This window comes from Stigmatopora nigra, chromosome 13 (genome assembly GCF_051989575.1).
Source record: "Stigmatopora nigra isolate UIUO_SnigA chromosome 13, RoL_Snig_1.1, whole genome shotgun sequence".
In the NCBI taxonomy this organism is placed as follows: domain Eukaryota; kingdom Metazoa; phylum Chordata; class Actinopteri; order Syngnathiformes; family Syngnathidae; genus Stigmatopora; species Stigmatopora nigra.
Window position 1 is genome coordinate 583,374 of NC_135520.1, and position 23,750 is coordinate 607,123.

Consider the following 23,750-nt stretch of genomic DNA (forward strand, 5'->3'; position numbering starts at 1 on the left):
TGCGATAAAAAAGCCTTACTATAGTATGTCGTTTTTGGCGATAAAAAAGCCTTACTATAGTATGTCGTTTTTGGCGATAAAAAAGCCTTACTATACTATGTCGTTTTTTAACGAAAAAAAGCCTTACTATAGTATGTCGTTTTTGGCGATAAAAAAGCCCTACTATAGTATGTCGTTTTTGGCGATAAAAAAGCCTTACTATAGTATGTCGTTTTTGGCGATAAAAAAGCCTTACTATACCATGTCGTTTTTTAACGAAAAAAAGCCTTACTATAGTATGTCGTTTTTGGCGATAAAAAAGCCTTACTATAGTATGTCGTTTTTGGCGATAAAAAAGCCTTACTATAGTATGTCGTTTTTGGCGATAAAAAAGCCTTACTATAGTATGTCGTTTTTGAACATAAAAAAGCCTTACTATAGTATGTCGTTTTTGGCGATAAAAAAGCCTTACTATAGTATGTCGTTTTTGGCGATAAAAAAGCCTTACTATAGTATGTCGTTTTTGGCGATAAAAAAGCCTTACTATAGTATGTCGTTTTTGAACATAAAAAAGCCTTACTATAGTATGTCGTTTTTGGCGATAAAAAAGCCTTACTATAGTATGTCGTTTTTGGCGATAAAAAAGCCTTACTATAGTATGTCGTTTTTGGCGATAAAAAAGCCTTACTATAGTATGTCGTTTTTGAACATAAAAAAGCCTTACTATACTATGTCGTTTTTTGCGATAAAAAAGCCTTACTATAGTATGTCGTTTTTGGCGATAAAAAAGCCTTACTATAGTATGTCGTTTTTGGCGATAAAAAAGCCTTACTATAGTATGTCGTTTTTGAACATAAAAAAGCCTTACTATACTATGTCGTTTTTTGCGATAAAAAAGCCTTACTATAGTATGTCGTTTTTGGCGATAAAAAAGCCTTACTATAGTATGTCGTTTTTCGCAATAAAAAAGCCTTACTATACTATGTCATTTTTTGCGATAAAAAGCCTTACTATACTATGTCGTTTTTTGACGAAAAAAAGCCTTACTATAGTATGTCGTTTTTGGCGATAAAAAAGCCTTACTATAGTATGTCGTTTTTGGCGATAAAAAAGCCTTACTATAGTATGTCGTTTTTGGCGATAAAAAAGCCTTACTATAGTATGTCGTTTTTGGCGATAAAAAAGCCTTACTATAGTATGTCGTTTTTGGCGATAAAAAAGCCTTACTATAGTATGCCGTTTTTGGCGATAAAAAAGGCTTACTATAGTATGTCGTTTTTGGCGATAAAAAAGCCTTACTATAGTATGTTGTTTTTGGTGATAAAAAAGCCTTACTATAGTATGTCGTTTTTGAACATAAAAAAGCCTTACTATACTATGTCGTTTTTTGCGATAAAAAAGCCTTACTATAGTTACTATAGTAAGGCTTTTTTATCGCAAAAAACGACATACTATAGTAAGGCTTTTTTATCGCCAAAAACGACATACTATAGTAAGGCTTTTTTATCGCCAAAAACGACATACTATAGTAAGGCTTTTTTATCGCCAAAACGACATACTATAGTATAGTATGTCGTTTTGGCGATAAAAAAGCCTTACTATAGTATGTCGTTTTTGGCGATAAAAAAGCCTTACTATAGTATGTCGTTTTTGGCGATAAAAAAGCCTTACTATAGTATGTCGTTTTTGGCGATAAAAAAGCCTTACTATAGTATGTCGTTTTTGGCGATAAAAAAGCCTTACTATAGTATGTCAATTTTGGCGATAAAAAAGCCTTACTATAGTATGTCGTTTTTGAACATAAAAAAGCCTTACTATAGTATGTCGTTTTTGAACATAAAAAAGCCTTACTATATATACTATGTCGTTTTTTTGCGATAAAAAAGCCTTACTATAGTATGTCGTTTTTGGCGATAAAAAAGCCTTACTATAGTATGTCGTTTTTGGCGATAAAAAAAAGCCTTACTATAGTATGTCGTTTTTGGCGATAAAAAAGCCTTACTATACTATGTCGTTTTTGGTGAGAAAAAGTCTTACTATAGTATGTCGTTTTTGGCGATAAAAAAGCCTTACTATACTATGTCGTTTTTGGCGATAAAAAAGCCTTACTATAGTATGTCGTTTTTGGCGATAAAAAGCCTTACTATACTATGTCATTTTTTTGAAGAAAAAAGCCTTACTATACTATGTCGTTTTTTGAAGAAAAAAGCCTTATTATACTGTCGTTTTTTGAAGAAAAAGCCTTACTATACTGTCATTTTTTTTTGAAGAAAAAGCCTTACTATACTATGTTGTTTTTTTGAAGAAAAAAGCCTTACTATACTATGTCGTTTTTGGCGATAAAAAAGCCTTACTATAGTATGTCGTTTTTGGCGATAAAAAAGCCTTACTATAGTATGTCGTTTTTTGCGATAAAAAAGCCTTACTATAGTATGTCGTTTTTGGCGATAAAAAAGCCTTACTATAATATGTCGTTTTTCGCAATAAAAAAGCCTTACTATACTATGTCATTTTTTGCGATAAAAAGCCTTACTATACTATGTCGTTTTTTAACAAAAAAAAGCCTTACTATAGTATGTCGTTTTTGGCGATAAAAAAGCCTTACTATAGTATGTCGTTTTTGGCGATAAAAAAGCCTTACTATAGTATGTCGTTTTTTAACATAAAAAAGCCTTACTATACTATGTCGTTTTTTGCGATAAAAAAGCCTTACTATAGTATGTCGTTTTTGGCGATAAAAAAGCCTTACTATACTATGTCGTTTTTTAACGAAAAAAAGCCTTACTATAGTATGTCGTTTTTGGCGATAAAAAAGCCTTACTATAGTATGTCGTTTTTGGCGATAAAAAAAAGCCTTACTATAGTATGTCGTTTTTGGCGATAAAAAAGCCTTACTATACTATGTCGTTTTTGGTGAGAAAAAGTCTTACTATAGTATGTCGTTTTTGGCGATAAAAAAGCCTTACTATACTATGTCGTTTTTGGCGATAAAAAAGCCTTACTATAGTATGTCGTTTTTGGCGATAAAAAAGCCTTACTATACTATGTCGTTTTTGGCGATAAAAAAGCCTTACTATAGTATGTCGTTTTTGACGATAAAAAAGCCTTACTATACTATGTCGTTTTTGGCGATAAAAAAGCCTTACTATAGTATGTCGTTTTTGGCGATAAAAAAGCCTTACTATAGTATGTCGTTTTTTGCGATAAAAAGCCTTACTATACTATGTCGTTTTTTAACGAAAAAAAGCCTTACTATAGTATGTCGTTTTTGGCGATAAAAAAGCCTTACTGTACTATGTCGTTTTTGGCGATAAAAAAGCCTTACTATAGTATGTCGTTTTTCGCAATAAAAAAGCCTTACTATACTATGTCATTTTTTGCGATAAAAAGCCTTACTATACTATGTCGTTTTTTAACGAAAAAAGCCTTACTATACTATGTCATTTTTTTTGAAGAAAAAAGCCTTACTATACTATGTCGTTTTTTGAAGAAAAAAGCCTTATTATACTATGTCGTTTTTTTGAAGAAAAAAAGCCTTGCTATACTATGTCGTTTTTTTGAAGAAAAAAGCCTTGCTATACTATGTCGTTTTTTGAAGAAAAAGCCTTACTATACTATGTTGTTTTTTTGAAGAAAAAAGCCTACTATACTATGTCGTTTTTGGCGATAAAAAAGCCTTACTATAGTATGTCGTTTTTTGCGATAAAAAAGCCTTACTATAGTATGTTGTTTTTTGCGATAAAAAAGCCTTACTATACTATGTCGTTTTTTGCGATAAAAAAGCCTTACTATACTATGTCGTTTTTTGCGATAAAAAAGCCTTACTATACTATGTCGTTTTTGGCGATAAAAAAGCCTTACTATAGTATGTCGTTTTTGGCGATAAAAAAGCCTTACTATAGTATGTCGTTTTTGGCGATAAAAAAGCCTTACTATACTATGTTGTTTTTTTGAAGAAAAAAGCCTTACTATACTATGTCGTTTTTGGCGATAAAAAAGCCTTACTATAGTATGTCGTTTTTGGCGATAAAAAAGCCTTACTATAGTATGTCGTTTTTGGCGATAAAAAAGCCTTACTATACTATGTCGTTTTTTGCGATAAAAAAGCCTTACTATAGTATGTCGTTTTTGAACATAAAAAAGCCTTACTATACTATGTCGTTTTTTGCGATAAAAAAGCCTTACTATAGTATGTCGTTTTTGGCGATAAAAAAGCCTTACTATAGTATGTCGTTTTTGGCGATAAAAAAGCCTTACTATAGTATGTCGTTTTTGAACATAAAAAAGCCTTACTATACTATGTCGTTTTTTGCGATAAAAAAGCCTTACTATAGTATGTCGTTTTTGGCGATAAAAAAGCCTTACTATAGTATGTCGTTTTTCGCAATAAAAAAGCCTTACTATACTATGTCATTTTTTGCGATAAAAAGCCTTACTATACTATGTCGTTTTTTAACGAAAAAAAGCCTTACTATAGTATGTCGTTTTTGGCGATAAAAAAGCCTTACTATAGTATGTCGTTTTTGGCGATAAAAAAGCCTTACTATAGTATGTCGTTTTTGGCGATAAAAAAGCCTTACTATAGTATGTCGTTTTTGGCGATAAAAAAGCCTTACTATAGTATGTCGTTTTTGGCGATAAAAAAGCCTTACTATACTATGTCGTTTTTGGCGATAAAAAAGCCTTACTATAGTATGTCGTTTTTGAACATAAAAAAGCCTTACTATACTATGTCGTTTTTTGCGATAAAAAAGCCTTACTATAGTATGTCGTTTTTGGCGATAAAAAAGCCTTACTATAGTATGTCGTTTTTGGCGATAAAAAAGCCTTACTATAGTATGTCGTTTTTGAACATAAAAAAGCCTTACTATACTATGTCGTTTTTTGCGATAAAAAAGCCTTACTATAGTATGTCGTTTTTGGCGATAAAAAAGCCTTACTATAGTATGTCGTTTTTCGCAATAAAAAAGCCTTACTATACTATGTCATTTTTTGCGATAAAAAGCCTTACTATACTATGTCGTTTTTTAACGAAAAAAAGCCTTACTATAGTATGTCGTTTTTGGCGATAAAAAAGCCTTACTATAGTATGTCGTTTTTGGCGATAAAAAAGCCTTACTATAGTATGTCGTTTTTGGCGATAAAAAAGCCTTACTATAGTATGTCGTTTTTGGCCATAAAAAAGCCTTACTATAGTATGTCGTTTTTGGCGATAAAAAAGCCTTACTATAGTATGTCGTTTTTGGCGATAAAAAAGCCTTACTATAGTATGTCGTTTTTCGCAATAAAAAAGCCTTACTATACTATGTCATTTTTTGCGATAAAAAGCCTTACTATACTATGTCGTTTTTTGCGATAAAAAAGCCTTACTATAGTATGTCGTTTTTGGCGATAAAAAAGCCTTACTATAGTATGTCGTTTTTGAACATAAAAAAGCCTTACTATACTATGTCATTTTTTGCGATAAAAAGCCTTACTATACTATGTCGTTTTTTAACAAAAAAAAGCCTTACTATAGTATGTCCTTTTTGGCGATAAAAAAGCCTTACTATAGTATGTCCTTTTTGGCGATAAAAAAGCCTTACTATAGTATGTCCTTTTTGGCGATAAAAAAGCCTTACTATAGTATGTCGTTTTTGGCAATAAAAAAGCCTTACTATACTATGTCGTTTTTGGCGATAAAAAAGCCTTACTATACTATGTCGTTTTTGGCGATAAAAAAGCCTTACTATAGTATGTCGTTGTTTTGAAGAAAAAAGCCTTACTATACTATGTCGTTTTTTGAAGAAAAAAGCCTATACTATGTCGTTTTTTTGAAGAAAAAAGCCTTACTATACTATGTCGTTTTTGGCGGTAAAAAGCCTTACTATGTCGTTTTAAGATAAAAGTATAAGTATTACCGGTCTCTCTCACAGGCCGTTGGTCCAGTGGATAAGTCATCAGTCTCCCACCTCTATGGTCCTAGGTTCAAATCCTAGTGCTTGCAAAGATTTTCCCAATATTATTCAGGTACATGACTGAGATAAAAGTACAAGTACTACTGTTTATTCTAAAAGGGTGGTGGCCCGGTGGGCCAGTGGCTAAGTCATCGGTCTCCCACTACTGTGGTCTTGGGTTCAAGTCCAAGTCCATGCATAGATTTTCCCAACATTATTCAGGTAAAAGAGAGAGAGAGAGAGAGAGAGAGAGATGAAAGTACAAGTTGTACAGCTTATTCTAATAGGGTGGTGGCTCAGTGGTTAAGTCCTAACTTCATACATCTGTGGTCCTGGGTTCAAATCCAAGGGCATGCAAAGATTTTCCCAATATTATTCAGATAAATGAATGAGATAAGAGTATAAATATTACCACTTTCTCTCACAGGGTGGTGGCCCAGTGGCTAAGTCATCAGTCTGCCACCGATGTGGTCATGGGTTCAAATCCCAGTGCCTGCAAAAATTTTCTAAATATTATTCAGTTAAAAGAATAGGTTCTAAAGGCTAAGTGTATAAGTGATTAAGCATTTGGTGGTGGCCCAGTGGATAAGTCATAAGTTTCCCACATGTGTGGTCCTGGGTTCAAATCCAAGTACATGCAAAGATTTTCCAAATATTATTCAGGTAAATGAATGAGATAAGAGTATAAGTATTACTACCTTCTCTCATGGTGTGGTAGCCCAGTGGCTAAGTCATCAGTCTGCCACCTCTGTGGTCATGGGTTCAATTCCCAGTGCCTGCAAAGATTTTCAAAATATTATTCAGGTAAATAAATAAGATAAAAGTTTAAGTATTACTACTTTCTCTAACAGGGTGGTGGCTCAGTGGCTAAGTCATCAGTCTCCCACCTCTATGGTCCTTGGTTCAAATCCAAGTGCAAGCAAAAATTTTCCAAATATTATTCAGGTAAATGAATGGGATAAGAGTATAAGTATTACTACCTTCTCTCATAGGGTGGTGGCTCAGTGGCTAAGTCATCAGTCTGCCACCGGTGTGGTCCTGGGTTCAATTCCGAGTACCTGCAAAGATTTTCAAAATATTATTCAGGTAAATGAATAAGATAAAAGTATAAGTATTACAAGTTTTACTCACAGGGTGGTAGCCCAGTGGCTAAGTCATCAGTCTCCCACCTCTTTGGTCTTGGGTTCGAATCCCAGTGCCTGCAAACATTTTCCAAATATTATTCAGGTAAATGAATGGGATAAGAGTATAAGTATTACTACCTTCTCTCATAGGGTGGTGGCCCAGTGGCTAAGTCATCAGTCTGCCACCGCTGTGGTCCTGGGTTCAAGTCCCAGTGCCTGCAAAGATTTTCTCAATATAATTCAGTTCAAAGAATAAGTTAAAATATCTAAGTGTTTAAGTGTATAAGTATAAGTATTCAGTGGTGGATGAAACATTTAGTCAAAAAAATGACTAAGTGTTTCACCCCATTTCCTTGGATAAAACGTTTCAACACCTATGTATAAGTGGGGCACGAGTTGGTGTAGTGGGTTGCACACTCGCCTTTGCACCGAGAGAACGTGAGTTCGCTTCCCGGTGTCGGCGGTTCACTGACCAAGCAAGCGGTCGAGGGTCGGCCGAAGGCCGACCCGAGAACGCATTTCGCACAGACAGGTCCATCAAGTGTCTTCCGAACTGCCGAAGGCAGTTCGGAATATAACCTTTTGCTGAAAAGTATGACAAAGTGTTTCATAAAAATTAAAAAGTTTTTTTTTTTTTTTTTTTCTTATTCCATTTACTCACCTACATGGTTTGGTGATCAGCCAAATGACGACAGCGGGAAGCGAACCCAGGTCTCCCACACGGGAGTCTAGTGCACTAACCTCTGCGCCAACCAAGTGGCTACACTTTCCTTAGTCATCATTTGAGTGTCATGCCTGCAAATTCACAGAAACAATTTAGTGAAAATGTGTCCCAACACGGGGAGTTCAGTGAGTTAACCACTGCGCCACAATTTACACGAAAAAATACATAGTTATTTTGAGTTAAAAAAAAATCTTACTAGCAGTACTCAATCAAACTTTAAAACAAACCAAAAAATATCAAGAAAACCTCAAGAATGATACATCATTGAACAGAAGGCAAATTTTCCCAGTGCCCCTGAAGGGGTCACAGCAGGTCACAGCAACAATGTCTTGTCATGTCTTCCTGCTTGGCACCAGTTGACCTGAAACCAGAAGACATGGCGTTCGTGCCGTGGTGGCTCTCCGCCCTCACGCTTCCTCTCCTCGTAGTAGGTAAGACGGACGGGGCAAAGTCCAACCAACTTCTAAAGCACCCCCCAAAATGATGTTTGTGGGTTTTTTTATTTTTTCCCCCCAGGCGGGATCGTGGAACAGAGCCCCGCCGACATCATCGGTCCCGTGGGCCAGTCGGCCCAGATGAAATGTTTCGTCAACAAATTAGGCTACCGCTACATCCTGTGGTATCGGCTGGACGGGGGCGGCGGCGAGGTGGAGAACCTGGGCTACATGTACTACGGCGGCAAGTTTAAGTCAGAAGGGCATTTGGCGCTGAACTGCACCATGAAACTGGTCATGACCTGCATCCTGAGCATCCCCAATTTGCGCCCCAATAACAGCGGCGATTATTACTGCGTGGCAACGAGTCACCGTGCTGCGTTCCGTGAAATCGCCCAGTCACAAACTATATCAAAGACACACCAAGAGACCCCGCCCCCCCGCAGATTCCCATCATCACAACGGATATCACCTCGCACCTGGACCACCCCACCCCCCCATTCTGAGTTCGTCGGGCGGTTGCCAATCATCCGCCAGATGCGAGAATGAGTCGAATCGGTGTCAAAAGTGTGGCCGGCGGGCCAGAAGTGGTCCGCCGAAGGCTCCCAGCCGGTCCGGGGGCGGAGTTGTTTTGCCCCCGGACCACTTTGGAGCCATAAGAGTGAACCACAAAGATGGAAATGTCCCAAAACGGACAGAAAGTGGCCAGAAAGTGCGCAAAAAACAACAAATAAGAGAGCAGATTCTGGTCAAATCAATAGGAAATGATGTCAAATGGAGCAAAAAGTAACCCTAAAGTACTTTCAAATGAAAAGGAAGTGGCCCATCATGCTCCAAAACCACATGACATCCTGTCAACGAGTTAAAAACGAACATTGATGCTGATTAATAAAAATTTTGAGCCAAACCATCTGACACTTGGCTTTTTACGCCAACGCCACTGGAGTGCGTCACTTCCTGTGTCACTTCCTGTTTGACTTCCTGCATCACAAAGCTCTTGTCACAGACTCAACATGAAGACACAGCGCTTCATTAGCTTTCTTGCTAACGTGGTTTGGATCCCAGGTGAGCCACTTTTTGGATTTTGCTAACGTGCTAACGGACGATCAATTGAGCGTCCGCGTCGCAAATTTCAAAGTCAGAGTCGTCCATCCTTTTCAGGCTGTCTTTCGAGCGGAGACAAGGAAAAGGTCCGGCAGTTCCCGCGTGACGTTTTTTGGCGAAAGGGGGACGCCGACGTCTCGCTGTACTTCACCCACAAGCTAGTCAACTGCGACACCATCCAGTGGTATTGGCAGAGAGCGGACGGCCAGCGATCCCTGACCAACGTGGCCCTGGTCAACTACCAGACGGCCTGGGTGACGCCGGGCGTGGCGGACCGCTTCCACGTGAGCGGCGACGGCAGGAGCGGAGCGCGTCTCAGCGTCCGGGCGCCCTTAAACCCCGGCGGCGCCGCCGCCAGCTATTTTTTCGCCGCCGCCAGTACGCACGGCCGTGGAGGGCGGCGAGGATGGCCTACAAAAACCCTGGGCTGAAGAGGAACAGGAAGCAAGCCACCTGAAAAGCTTTCTTTTCTTCAAAAGAGAAAAAAAATGACCATGTATTATAAGGCTTTCACAAAAATGTATAGTAAGGATTGTTTTTTTTAAATAACCATGTATAGTAAGGATTGTTTTTTAAAGACCATGTATAGTAAGGCTTTTTTAAAAACCAAATAATAAAAAAGACCATGTATATATGTTTTTTTAAATGATCATGCTGTCCCTTATTAAATAAATCAAACTCAAACAACATCAAAACAACTTATTTTTTAAATATAAAGTATTAGTTGTATTTAAAGGGCCCTGGTGACTCATGAGTATGTTTTAAGAGAAAGTAAAAATAAGAGCCACACCAAATAAGAAGCAAAGAGCCACATGTGGCTTGAGAGCCATGTGTTCAAATATACATATAAATTATACATATCCATTTTGGGAAATTCCCTAATGAACTACATTATTTAAATTAAATTAGCCGCCCTAAAGTAATCTTACCGTTACTGTCGATTTTTGTGGACTAAGGTTGACGTAAAAAGTATAAAAACTAGTATTTATGTAAAAATAATGAATTTAGTACTTGAAATAAATGAACAAAAAGCATATAGATGATATTTTGTGTTATGAGGGGGGGTTTAAAAAGATGTGGATTTCCTTCGAGCCGGCAGCATTTTCCGGGGGCGAGAAATGTGACAAAAGTGGGCGGGGCTAGTGACATTGGTGAACTAAATAACACGTAGCTTTTTGAACTACGTGTACGCACTGTGCGTACAGGTGGCCACGGTGATACCAGCCTATAGGGGGGCTGTACAAAAACCTACACTAACATGTCCAAGTTTATTGGATTGGATTGGATGGATATACGGTAATCCCTCGAATATCATGGCTTCACGACATTTTTTTCATAATTTTTTGGGGGTAAATTCATAAAAATGTGAACATTCACACTGAACTACTTACTACTAAAAAAATACAAAGATTTTTATTTATTTATTTTTAAATGTGGGTGACCCAACTTTGCTGTTTTTCGGTTTTTTTGCGGCCATTTCTGGTCTAAATTAACTGCGACAATCGAGGGATTATTATTATTATATATATATATATATATATATATATATATATATATATATATATATATATATATATATATATATATATATATATATATATATATATATATATATATATATATATATATATATATATATATATATATATATATATATATATATATATATATATATATATATATATATATATATATATATATATATATATATATATATATATATATATATATATATATATATATATATAACTAAAAATGAATTGTCAACATTTAAGTGGGTTTCATAACATTCCATGTTGATTCTTTGGAGTATGATAGGATATTAAATCAAACTTGAAATTAGATTAAATTGTTAATCACTAGCCTTAAAAAAAGAAACATTTTTGCTACTTTTTGTTACTGAAACATTGATTATACTTTGAGCAAAATTTGACAATAACTTGTTTTGAAAAGTATGATTTTGATAGAAAATGCTTCATTTTTACAAAAACGATATGTATTTTGTTGGTTTAGATTGTCCTTTTTCATTGTTTTTGACCTATTTTGACAAAACACAATTGCTTTAAAATTTCATTTTGCGAATGAAATCATTGTCCAATCGGACGTGACAAAAGCGAGCGTGGGGATTGGTCGGAAGCGAGACAAGCGCGGTTGCCGCACGCGCACACGGGACCTTGGTTTTTGTGCAAGTGCGGCGCCACTGTGCTCTTACGACCAATCTTTTTTCGGCGACGGGACCAAACTCACCGTTTTAGGTAAGAAAAGCGCCCACTCACCACACTTTTTGCAGGTTGGTGTGTGGGTTTTGTGCTTTTTTTGAGGGCTTTCCCGTGGTTTTACGGCAAATATTTGTCATTGTCATACTTTGCATGGTCTTTATTTTAAGCCTTAATATACATGGTCATTTAAAAAAAAATACAAAAATACTTACTGTGCATCGCCTTTTTAAGCCTTTCTATACATGGTCATTTAAAAAAGAAAAGAAAACTTTTTTTTTTTCCAACCAATCCCGGTCCACCTAAGCTAACGAGGCTTGGCGACTCCCCACAGAACCCAACGTGTCCATCACGCCGCCCACGGTGACGTTTTTCCCGCCTTCGGAATACGAATGCGCCAGGGGCGGCGACCCCGACGACGTCAGGACGCTGGTTTGCGCCGCCACCGACTTCTACCCAGACCACGTGGCCGTGGCCTGGCTGGTGGACGGGCAGAAGCGGGAGGGGGGCGTGGCCACGGACCGCCGGGCCCTGCGGCGAGGGGACCGCTACCTCCTCACCAGCAGGCTGGCGGTCCCGGCGCGACAATGGCTACTCGGGGGAAGCAACTTCACCTGCGTCTTCACCTTTTTCAACGGGACGGCCTACGTGGACGTGGGGAAGTCGCTACGCGGGAGAGAAGGTGACCGGGACTCGCTAACGGGACGGTCCAATCGTCTTCATCGGTTAACGCAAGGGTGTCAGACTCGGGGCGGTTGCCGGGCGGCATTAACGTCAATTCCATTTCATGTGGGCGGGACCATTTTAGATAGAATATTTCGATTTTTTTTTTTTAAATATATAAATGGATTCAAAGTCCTGAATATTCTTTTTTTTATAGATCTAAATTTTAGATATTTGGAACATAATCAAAAATTGTCATTTTTTAATCATTTTTTTCTGTTTTTAGTTCAAAAATGATTCAGTAAAATCTAAAAATATATAAAAAATATTTTCTGTTTTCCATTTTAATTTGGAACATTATGATTAAAAGAGATCAGATGTTAAAAATGCTCAAATCAACATTGTTTTAGATTCTAAAACAATGTTTTTTGAGCAATTTTTTAAGGAAAGGAAAATCTCTTTGAATCATTATGTTTCAAATTAAAGTGGAAAACAGAAAATATCTGTATATATTTTTAGATTTTACAAAATCATTTTTGAACTAAAAACAGAAAAAAATGATTAAAAAAATGATAATTTAGGATTTTTTTAGGGAGAAAATAAGGAAATGAAATATACATCTATACTCTTCATTAGAATTTGATCCTAAAATAGAAAAGGATTGACTTTCTCGGGCCGCACAAAATGATGCGCGGGCCAGATTTGGCCCCCGGGCCGCCACTCTGACACCTGTGGGTTAACGTGTTTTGATTTTTTATTTTTTTTAGGCACGGCTGAAGAACGACTCGACCGAAGTGATTTTCTACTTTGTTTACGTACGTTTACGGAACTGCCGCACGGTTCTCAAGGCTGTTTTGGTGTTTAGAGAACTTCCTGAAGTTGATGCAGACGGCCAAACTGTCCTACAGCGTCCTCATCGTCAAGAGTTGCGTCTACGCCGGGTTCGTGACCTTCCTGCTGTGGCGCCGCCGGGTCAGTCCACGTCGCCTTGATTCACTAATTAAGACTTAATTGTAGGACGTTAGCATTTTAACTTGTGTGGCGTTTTCGGTATTGTTTCAAAAGTTTCGGTCTTTTTCGGACGGGTCAGAAAGGCGGAGTCGAGTTTTCGGTCGAGACTACACTGTAAATAGTGGATATATTTCCATATTTGTGGTTAAGTTTATGGTCAAATAATTCCGGCCGTTGTTGTTAGAAACAAACAAATGCGTGCGTGTCTAGTATTAGCTTAGCGCTTTAGTATATCTATGGTTTATTGTATTGTTTTTTCTCATCTGGGTCATCAAACGTGCTGACTGCCGAGCTAACAGAGGGCGCTAAAGAGTACAATAATTTAAAAAAAATATTTTGTTTTGTTGTTCATTTTAAAGTGAATGTTTTGGTCTTTTTGTACTATTACTGACGTTTTTTTCTGGATATTTACTGCAGGTGTCTGGAAAAACCCGCTGAAGGAGGAGCCTTTTATGGTCTGTTTTTATTTTTTTTTTTTATTTACCTTGTTTTCTTAAATTTGTAATTGTTCAAACAAAGAGCGATAAAAAATTTGCTTCTTCCTGCTTATTAAATCAATATTAAATCAAACACGGCGTCACTATTGACATCAAGTGTGCTCATAGTTAGCAAAACGTTCCGCCTGGCTCGCCGCAAGCTTCACGAGGCACCTGCGACCCGCACGCCAAGCGGAAACCACACCGCCAGCAGGAAATGACACGTTTACAGTAAACGCTCGAAAAACATTGAAACAATTTCCACGACGGAAATCACCCCTTCACCCTTTTTACTCCTTTTTAAAATACACATTGGCGCCCTTATATTTCTAGAAAAGTCGCAAAGTGGCAAAATTCCTTTGCTTTTATTGTGAAAGTAAAAAAATAAAAGAGTATAATTTCCACCTTCAAGTGACTCCCAAAGCCCCAAAATGGAGTCACGGTGCTAACCTGTGTCCATTCCGTGCTTGGCGGGCGCAGCTGGCGCAGCAGAAGTCGGCGTAGTATGCGTTGCTGCACAGGCTGGCGTAGACCACCAGCTCGCAGTTGGCCAACTCGGGTTGGTCCGAGCAAGGCGTCCTCGATGATGGCGATGTGATTGGACCGCCACCTAAAACGAAATGTGTCAAAAATTTATTTGCCACTTTAATATGACTATTTTTTCACATCATAACATGGTTGTTGAAACCACAGGGTTTTTGGCTGTGCCATTCGTTCAATTTTTTTTAATTGAGGGTCTTGGGGGGTGCTGGAGCATACCCCGTCAACTACAGAGGACACCCAAAATGGGTGTCCACCCAATCACATTCATTTCAAGGAGAATTTAGTAAACAGTTAGCCTAGCATGCAAACAATTAGCCTAGCATGTATGTTGTTGGGATGTGGGAGAAAACCAAAATACCCGGGGATAACCCACATAGGCAAGCCCGAGTAGAACATGCACACTCCACACAGTGAGGGAGGTTCGCATGTTAGAACCCGGGTTGTGACGTTGCAGCCAGAATGACGCCATGTTTGAGACGTAATGCTAAACATAACACTAGAGAACCTATAGCGAGTATGCTAGTAGAAAACAATAGAGTTCATTTAAGGTGCGACGTTCTGTTCAAATTGAAGTTTTTGGTGGGTTGGACCAAAAAGAAAGCTGGAATGTTAAAGGTTTTGTCGTTGATTAGCTTTTTATGGATTTTTTGGTCGGGAATGTGGTGTACCGTCAATGCTAAGGCCTCGTGCTAGTTTTTTTTTGTGGCGTATTGTCAATGTCACACTCGTAAAAACTCCGCTAAAGTACAGAAATTGAGCCAAGGTGGTGTAGCGGACTTCGGTTCTGGTTCCCCTACCTCCTCGGACGACGTTGGAGACCCGCACGTCCGCCGAAGCGCTGGCCGAGTAGACGCCGGCGTAGGCGTTGCATGTGTACGTGCCCTCGTCGGACCGCTGGACGCCATTGAGGATCAGGCTGCGGTCGGGCGACACCTGGATTTTGCGACCGTCCGAACGTACCGGGACGCCGTTCCTGTACGTGTGTTGAACGAATAAAAGCTACCATTGTTATACCACGTAGATATAGGGACGGGCACTCAAAATAAACAAACATATCTATAAACTTATTCATGGGAGATACACTTGCTTCAGCGATGACAGTGTCATTTTCCCTCGCTTTTTTTTTTGCATTTTCGCCTCTTCTTTGCGGGTAGGCTGCGCACTACCGAAGGAGAGAGCCTGCCCTCTAGTGGCGGGAGAAATACTCTCAACGTTTGTATTCATGCTCCTACACTAGTATTATAAACTTTTCATATAGTATATTCGGCAGCTCACGAAAATTGGAGAGGTATTATTATATATGTATAAATATATATTTACATTTGAATATTAATAAATATTAATACATTTTCGTGATCTGACAAAGACACTAGTATATCAAAAGTTTAAAAAGCAAACGTGCACTTGAGTTGGGGGCACCTGGACCAGCCAACGCCGACGTTATCCCCCGACGCCACGCAGGGCAGCACGGCCACGCCGCCTTCGGGGACCTCCACGTCGTGGGGGGCGACGGTGATGCGCAGAGCGGCTTATGGCCACAAAACAAAGACGGCAATGAAAATCTGCTGTATTTTTGAGTACTTTTCCCAATTAATCACCTTGGACTCGAATCTGTACGATTCTCTGCTCCAGGTGATGCAGCGTGGAGGCAGAGCAAGTGTACACGCCGGCGTCCTCGGCCCGGAGCGTCTCTATGGACAGCGTCCCGTCCGAGCCCTGGACAAACCTTGACATTTACAACACAAATTTATATCAAGACGCATATTGCTATCGTTTCAAGCCAATCTGAATTTGCTAACGCACCTGGGGTCGGCGATGGGCCTTCCGTCCCGCGTCCAGCGGACGCTGACGTACGGCAGGGCCGTGGCGGGCAGGACGGCGCACGGGAGACGGGCCTCTTGCCCCACCCGCGTCTCCAGCAAAGAAGGAGCCGAGTGGTCCAGGCTGAATCTGAAAAGGAGTGCAACAAACATGTCGTGTCACTACTTGCTGTACTTCAAAATAAAAGAACAGACTTAAAAAAAAAAAAAAAATCTCCAGTGCGCCTTATATATGGATCAATATTGGTTCATCATTATAGGAAATTTCTATGGTACAGCTACATCTATTGCTACTGCTATCAAAACTACTACTACCACTACTGCTACCATCAAAACTACTACTAGTACTACCGTGTGGGTAAAGAGGTCAAGAGGTCAAGCGCTAATGCTACCCACCCACGGGAGGGTTCCTCAGTGGACGGCGGGGAGCTGGGCCCCAGCCGGGAGGGTCCCTCTAAACAAACCATATAAGATTAGGACACATCAATGAGACGGGTTGGCGTAGACGCCACCCCCCCTCCCCCCGAGGCCTCACCTGAGACGGTCAGATAAACGTAGCGGTGGTCTCGCTCCTGTCCCCTGGTGGCCAGGCACAAGAACCAGCCGGCGTCCGACTTGGCGACGGGACCCAGCAGCAGCGAACCGTTGGGCTGCTCCCGATATCTAAAGGCCGACCCATTTTTGGCAAACATCAAAGACACGCAAGACACTGTCAATCATCAAAGATGAAAACACAAAAATGCTTCAAAGAACCTCGTGGTGAGGATCGGAGAATGAAAAGGCGGACCTCGGTCATTCTAACCTTCTTGGCGTGAGCTTGGCGCCGTCCTTCCTCCACTCCACCACGACAGCCGGCGCGCCCGATGACTCGGCAAGCGGCGGCGGATTGACTCTGCAGGGCAGGACCACCGTCTGTCCCACCAGGGCCTCCACGGAGGACGGGTCCGAGGGCTCGATCTTCAACTGGGCTGCCAAGGTCAAACTGGAGCGAGCCGGTGAAAGCGGGCGTAAAGTGCGCCGTGACACCAAACGGGGTGACGTGTAGACACCAGACGACAAAAACCCACACAAAGATACAGCGCTACCGTGACTCGGGAATTCCGCCCACCCGGCCGGGTAGGTAGAAGTGGAGGTAGCGCTGTATTTCTCACCCAAGTTTTTTAGTGACGAGACAAAGACGGGCGGGTGAGGAGCATCACATCACATTTTTATTAGTTTGATGGTGACAACACACAGTGAGATGACACACACACAAACAAACACACACATGTGGTGAGCTCTTGTCAGGTGGATTAGGGGAACACAAATAAGGAGGGGCGGGGGAAGGGGCGGAGTCCACTCTGGGTTTTATTCGGGGGTGGGGGGGGTGTTGGTTAGAGGGAGACGGGAATGGTGGGCTGCAGTGGTGCCCCCCTCCGCCAAAAGATTCTTACCTGGCTGCGTGGAAGACGTGCTTTTTCACCGAGACAAAGTAAGGTTTCCGGGCCTTCAGGAGGACCCGGGCCTTGTGGGCCTTCTGGGCCACGCTGGTGGCTAGCTGAGCGCCGTTGCCCTTTCCGTTGCCGTTGGTGCGGCCGTTGCCGTTGGTGCGGCCGTTGCCGTTTGACTCTTCGCCATTGCCGTTTCCGTTGGAGTGTCCGTTCCCGTTTGAGCGCTGAGCATAGCTGTTGCCGTTGGCGCGGATTTTTCCGTTGCCGTTGCCATTTCCGTTGCCGTTGGGGCGGACTTTGCCGTTAGACTGTCCGTTTATATTAGAGCGCTGGGCATAGCCGTTGGAGAGACCGTTGCCGTTACTTTTGTCGTCCTCACCGTTCCCATTTCCGTTAGTGTGGCCATTGCCGTTTCCGTTGGAGCGCTGGGCATAGCTGTTGCCATCGCCGTTGTGGTCCTCACCATTTCCATTACTGTTGGCATAGCCGTTACCATTGGAGTAACCGTTGCCATTTCCGTTGGAGTAACCGTTGCCATTTTGGTAGTCTTGGCCGTGACCGTTGCCATTTTCATTGACGTCGGCGTGGCCGTTACCATTGCCATTCGAGTAACCGTTGCCATTTCCATTTCCGTTGGTACGCCCGTTACTGTTTCCATTTGAGTAACCGTTACCATTGGTGCGGCCATTTCCATTAGAGCGCTTATTACCGTTAGCAATGCCATGTGAGTAACCGTTGCCATTTCCATTGGGGCGGCCATTTCGGTTACCATTTCCAGTAGGACGGCCATTACCGTTTCCATTTCCGGTAGGACGGCCATTACCGTTTCCATTTCCATTGGGGCGGCCATTACCGTTGGATTGGCCGTTAGCGTTTCCATTAGAGCGCTGTCCGTTTCCATTGTAGCCATTTCCGTTTCCATGTCCGTTTCCATTTCTGTTGTATTCGACGGTGGGGTGACAGACACTCTCACACTCCTCCCGTGTGTCAAAGTTATTGCTGTTGCCGGCGCAGCCGCCGAACCAGAACTCGGTACAGCGGGAGCTCAGAAGATCGAAGAAGAAGCGAGGCGTCCACCCGGAGCAAGAACCGGCAGCCTTGGGCAGCGAGCAGACGGAGCGTTCGTCTGGAGGGGAAACAAATTCAAAGGCACAATTTCAGTCAGCGCCACCCGCGACGGACATCCGACCGTGGCCGTGGAACGTCGACAAACTAACGAGGTGCGGGTGGGTCGCGGCAACCCTCTCCGTTGGGTCCGGCGGCGGGAGTCGTGCGATCGTAGCAGCACCCGTAGGTGGTGGTGCGGCATTCCATGGCGTTCTCCGAGGGGACGTGGGAAATCAGCTAAACACGCACAAATCAATCATTAATACTTCTTTTCATCATATTTTGCAATATTATACTTATTATCCGTTATTTTATGTTGAATTCCCTTTATTAAGCGATTAAAAACTACGAAATGTACTACAAAGTGAATGGCTTTCGGCCCTGGTAGAACGGGCTAATGTCGCCATCTGGCGGACAAATAAGAGTATTACATCTAAACGGCCGCAGAGGGAGGTATTGCATACATTTAAAAATAATTTCTTTATATAACTGCACGTCACATTTAATAATATTGCTATCTTTAAAAAAAAAAGGTAAATATGCTGGACTTACTGCCCTTCCCAGGTTTTCTTCACAATGCTGCATGTTGCAGTACTGTTGCTCTGTGGGTTTGTGCGTGTACTGGGCGCAGTGGGCGTCCTGGACCAGTTGACCTCCGTTCTGGTCGTTGTAGATGCAGTCGACGCCACGGTACTGGTAGCCACTCCCGCAGGCGGCGGAGCATTCGTTCCATTCGCCCGTTCTCCAGCTGTGCAAAATAGAATAATGTCTATTGTTTAGGTCTCGAGTGACAAGTGGCGAAAATTCCTGGCTGTTTTGAGGTCGCATTTTCTAGACAATATAGATTTCCATAGTGGTAAGTTTCATTTCGAAAAGAAAACAACAACGCGGTGAATGAGTGGTTAACATGTCGGCCTCGCAGTTCTGGGGTCGAGGGTTCGAATTCCAAGTTGATCCTCACTGTATGCAAATTACATTTGCTCTCTGGACTCGTGTGGGTTTTCAAAAATAAAACATCAACACAGTGGATGAGTGGTTAACACACCGGCTTCGCAGTTCTGGGGTCAAGGGTTCGAATCCCAAGTCGATCCTCACTGTGAGTAGTTAACATATTTTTCCTGGGCTTGCGTGGGTTTTCTTCACGTTCCTCCCACATCCCAAAACATGCATGCTAGGCTAATTGTATGCTAAATTTGTCCGTCTCGCAGTTATGATCCCAAATCTTGAGCAATTGGCCGTTTATGTCTTTGTGACCCATGATTGGCTCGCCGCCGATTCACGGCGGCCCCCACCCGATGCCCGTCGTTAGCTGGGATGGACTCCAGCACCCCCAGGTGAAAGAATTAGAGGTTTGACTCACGCATAGGTGGCGGGGCAAGCCTGATGGTTACAGGTTCTGTTGCTCTCGGGTCGAGCGTGGTACGGGCACAGGTAGTCCGGGACGGCCTCGTTGTCCAAGGAGCAGTAGGCGGCTCTAGACTGGTATCCTGACGGGAATAAAACCCGCAGACATTTTTTTTCAACCACCGCCATAGAGGCTGAGTTAGCTTGGAGGGTCCGGATTTCCTACCCGATCCGCACTCCTTGCTGCAGGCGGACCAAGATCCGAAACTCCAGGTGTATCCCTGGGCGGACTGCCCCGTGGGAAGGTAGTACTCGTACTCTACGCCCTGGTTGGGTTCCTGGCTGATCAGCTGCGAAAACCAGGTTCCGGTTGTTGACTATCAGTTAGCATCTTAGCGGATCGGGTAGAACGGGTGGAAGGACTCACCTCCACCACCAGGGGCTCGGTGGTGGGTCCACGCCCGATGATGGACTCGGGAATGTTGTCGCCCTCTACGCCTCGTTGGTAGTACAGCTTGGTTCCGGCGATGTGGGTGGCCTGGGAGAACTCCAGGGACCAGTGGCCGTTCAGGTAGTAGTGACCCTGAAGGTTCTTGATGGCTAATCATGGGGGAAATTCCAGGTTCGTACCTTCTGACAAAGTCTTCCAAAAACGTAAGTCAACAACTCCAAGTCGTCTTACCCAGGTAATTGCGTGAGGGGCGTGTCTCTCGGATGCTGATGGACGTGGCTCCGGCGGGGATGGTGAACATCTGATGGTAACCTGCAGACACGGCACTTGGGGACACGTGCTTTTGGAGACCAGATGATGGCGCTACGTACCGTGGGCCAGACGCTGCGTGGTGAAGGTGTTCTTGACCAGGGAGCAGCTCTCTCCGTTGCCCCCGCAACGCAGGCAAGGGTCCTCCTGAAGGTTGGAATCCAGACGGTTGTCGCAACCCATACGCTGGAAGACAAGAGTTCAAAAATCAGTCGCTATGGAGACCGATCCCGGCAGGTGGGTGTTCCTACCCTGCAAACGCCCTCCACGCAAATGTCGGGACGTCCGGGGTGACAAGGTGTCCCGTCCTCCACGGCGGCGTTGTGGCGGTAGTAGTAGGTCTCTCCGTGGGGGACGCAGTTGAGCTCGCAGGGGTTCTCGGCTGTGGAAAAGAAGGACGGCGACCGTTGGCCAAACTGGGAGATTGACCGTATTTAGCGCTCCACGGTCATTTTTTGGTTTTATTTGCCGTTACCTCCGTAATAAGGCACCCAGGTGTAGCGCGATCCCTTGAAGTCGCTGCCGTCGTACTGGGAGCACTGCTCCTCGCGGTAATCCTTGGATCCGGCGGGACACTCCTGTTGTCGTCAAGGCAACATTTGCTTATGTCTCCGTGATAGCGTGTGTCTAACGTGGAGCTAGCCTCCGCGTTTGTTTACCTGGGTGTTACAGGCCAGGTAAGACTTGTCGGGTCCAACGCAGTTGTGGCCGCCATCGTTCCTATTTGGATCAGAAAGATAAAATTAAGCATAAAAGGAAGAAATTATTACAATAAAATAATAGAAAAACTATGGCAAAAATTACAAAAAGGCAAGGCAGAAGAGAAAAGAAGACTCATTGAGATGTACTTTCATTAATAAAACTATTATATTTAGAAAAAAATGGCAGCCCAGTGCTAAAGTGGTTAACACATCGGCCTCGCAGTTCTGAGATCGAGGGTTCGATCCCTGGTCGTGGAGCTCCTTTGAGCTTTACTGGAGCCAAAATGGAAGGAGTAGAAATAAAAGGTAAACACACGCCTCCACAGACGCTTGTTTGACTTGGACAAAGTCCCGCCCACTTTGTGACCACCGTGCCAAATGGAAATGTACATTTTGTGTGTGTGTGTGTGGGTTTGCACATGTACAGGGGGTGCCGTAAACACACACTATTAAAAGTTTGGAAGAATTTCTCTATATTTTGCGGCAGTGGTTTTATGACACTTTTTTATAGGGTTCTCGTGAACGTCATGTCTAGCAAATTGAGGCAAACTTTTTAAATATGGCCTTTTTTGTAGGGAGGACTCATGATTTGAGTTCTTGATACATTTTTACAGGTGATTTCTACCTAAGTTTTATGGTGCAAAGTGGAACTGGTTTTGGGCAAGATTATTGATTTTAAAAATGGCATTTTAAACTCAAGTGACGGCTTTCCCGTATTTTTCCGGGTATTGCTTCAAGAGACTTTTTTGTAGGTCTACCATTGATAGACATTCCTACCAAGTTTCATTTTGTTCAGTGAAACCGTCTCAAGGGGCTGAATTTTTTTTAAAGTCTGGGCACTTTAAACCACAATGATAGGCTTCCTACGTGTTTGGAGCTTTTGTTGATAACCCGCGTCTAAATGTCTGCGGGAAAGCCAAGCCATGCCACTGGCCATACCTGTGGGTGACGCAGCGTCTGCTTCTGATCATCACGCCTCCGCCGCAGGTCCGACTGCACGCCCCGTAGGCGCTCCATCCCTCCCAGTAGTCCTCGGCGGACACCTAGGCGTGGACGTGGGCACCCGCCATTTTTAAAGACTTGATTTTTTGCGTGTGTGTGTGCTTTTTGTGGGGGTGTGTTCTGTCGTGCGGGTGTTACCAAAAGGGCCGGAGCCAGGAGCAGCTGGAGGAGCATCACGTGCAGAATCATGGTCCCAAATGGATTTTCCCTGGAGGACAGCAACACATTTTGGAACTTGCAACATTAATCACATTTTAACTAAAAGGAAAGTCCTTCAAAATTAAAAGAAGGGAATTATTATTAAAGGGTTGGATCATTTTTCCCTTTTAAAAAATTTAATGTATATTTCAGTTATTTTGATTTGTTATTTTTTTAAATAAAAATAAATGTACATGTGTAAACGTGTTTCTAAAGGTAAGCTCAACTTTATTTTCTACATTACATCATTACATTTTATTTGTTATAGTCATACAGTATATTTTGTTACATTTGACCTTTTCACGTCCTTAAATTTCATCCATTCCGAGAGTTCCGAAGCATTATTTAAACGTCTTTTAATTTGCTAACCTCTATCACCTTCCTAAAGTCTTTTTCCGGTTTATTTTGTAAACTATTTACGGAAGTAGCTCGCGTTAACAAACTTGACTTAACGACGCTCAACCAGTCCGTTCCTCTCCTTTGCTTTAACTTTGCAAACAAACAAACAAATCAATAAAAGGAGAGGGATAAAAAACCTTCCGGCAAAAGTATACGCTACTCACCGGGCTCGGTGCTGTCGAACTCGGCTCTGGTGTCCAAAGTACTTCGCTGCTGGATTCGGTTCGGACAGATGAGTCCGAAAAAGAGGTGCGGTGCCCTCATATAGCCATTGGAGGAAGTGGGTGGGGGGGATCTGGGAATCGGGATTTGGGATCCAGATCCCTCGCGCATGCGCACAGGCAAGCCATTGCCTTCCTCCACTTGACGCCTACGAGAGTAAATGTACAGAATGACGTCATTAGGACAGTTGCTGGGTAGTAACTAAGTAAAAATACTTCAACCCTTTTATGCGAGCTTTATCTTGATTTTTTTCAATGTTTTGATCTATAATAAAAAAATAAGATTTTCTGTGCATGAGATTTGAGGTGGGGGAAAACTTGTCAAATATCAATTATTCCCATAAATTGTAATAAATGTAATGGCAGCCAATGACAGTACAGTAAGGTTGTATTGGAGGCAGCAAGGTTTTGGGTGCTTATTATGGTTTGGATTGGATGTTGATGACGAGCAGGTCTTCATCACTTACTGTACTATCATTTGTTGACGCCCACATTGTCATCTGATTACAAGTTGACCAAAAGCCACACTTTATATTTAAATGTGTCGCTTTTTGGCCT

General features: G+C 42.1%; 3 protein-coding genes across 3 annotated transcripts; 2 read left to right on the plus strand and 1 right to left on the minus strand.

Moving 5' to 3' along the window:
- Nucleotides 1–6,894: 6,894 nt before the first annotated feature.
- Nucleotides 6,895–23,338, minus strand: paplna (papilin a, proteoglycan-like sulfated glycoprotein). The gene is made up of 26 exons (XM_077731691.1): nucleotides 23,136–23,338; nucleotides 22,513–22,582; nucleotides 22,312–22,415; nucleotides 21,331–21,391; nucleotides 21,147–21,249; nucleotides 20,923–21,053; nucleotides 20,734–20,857; nucleotides 20,594–20,674; nucleotides 20,339–20,511; nucleotides 20,138–20,261; nucleotides 19,928–20,054; nucleotides 19,120–19,315; nucleotides 18,678–18,804; nucleotides 17,464–18,586; nucleotides 16,833–17,012; nucleotides 16,566–16,693; nucleotides 16,427–16,484; nucleotides 16,014–16,160; nucleotides 15,809–15,936; nucleotides 15,630–15,738; nucleotides 15,008–15,183; nucleotides 14,118–14,277; nucleotides 7,781–7,834; nucleotides 7,178–7,255; nucleotides 7,047–7,114; nucleotides 6,895–6,973 (listed from the first exon to the last, which is right to left on the minus strand). Exons 2-26 carry the CDS (start codon nucleotides 22,561–22,563, stop codon nucleotides 6,960–6,962), a joined length of 3,825 nt encoding a protein of 1,274 aa, XP_077587817.1. The 5' UTR covers nucleotides 22,564–22,582; nucleotides 23,136–23,338; the 3' UTR covers nucleotides 6,895–6,959.
- Nucleotides 7,966–13,665, plus strand: LOC144206043 (uncharacterized). Its single transcript, XM_077730730.1, has 7 exons — nucleotides 7,966–8,194; nucleotides 8,280–8,707; nucleotides 11,439–11,556; nucleotides 11,852–12,199; nucleotides 12,948–12,974; nucleotides 13,046–13,152; nucleotides 13,609–13,665. Exons 1-7 carry the CDS (start codon nucleotides 8,098–8,100, stop codon nucleotides 13,627–13,629), a joined length of 1,146 nt encoding a protein of 381 aa, XP_077586856.1. The 5' UTR covers nucleotides 7,966–8,097; the 3' UTR covers nucleotides 13,630–13,665.
- On the plus strand, nucleotides 8,890–9,832 carry LOC144206627 (uncharacterized). Its single transcript, XM_077731690.1, has 2 exons — nucleotides 8,890–9,262; nucleotides 9,359–9,832. Exons 1-2 carry the CDS (start codon nucleotides 9,211–9,213, stop codon nucleotides 9,730–9,732), a joined length of 426 nt encoding a protein of 141 aa, XP_077587816.1. The 5' UTR covers nucleotides 8,890–9,210; the 3' UTR covers nucleotides 9,733–9,832.
- Nucleotides 23,339–23,750: the final 412 nt, after the last annotated feature.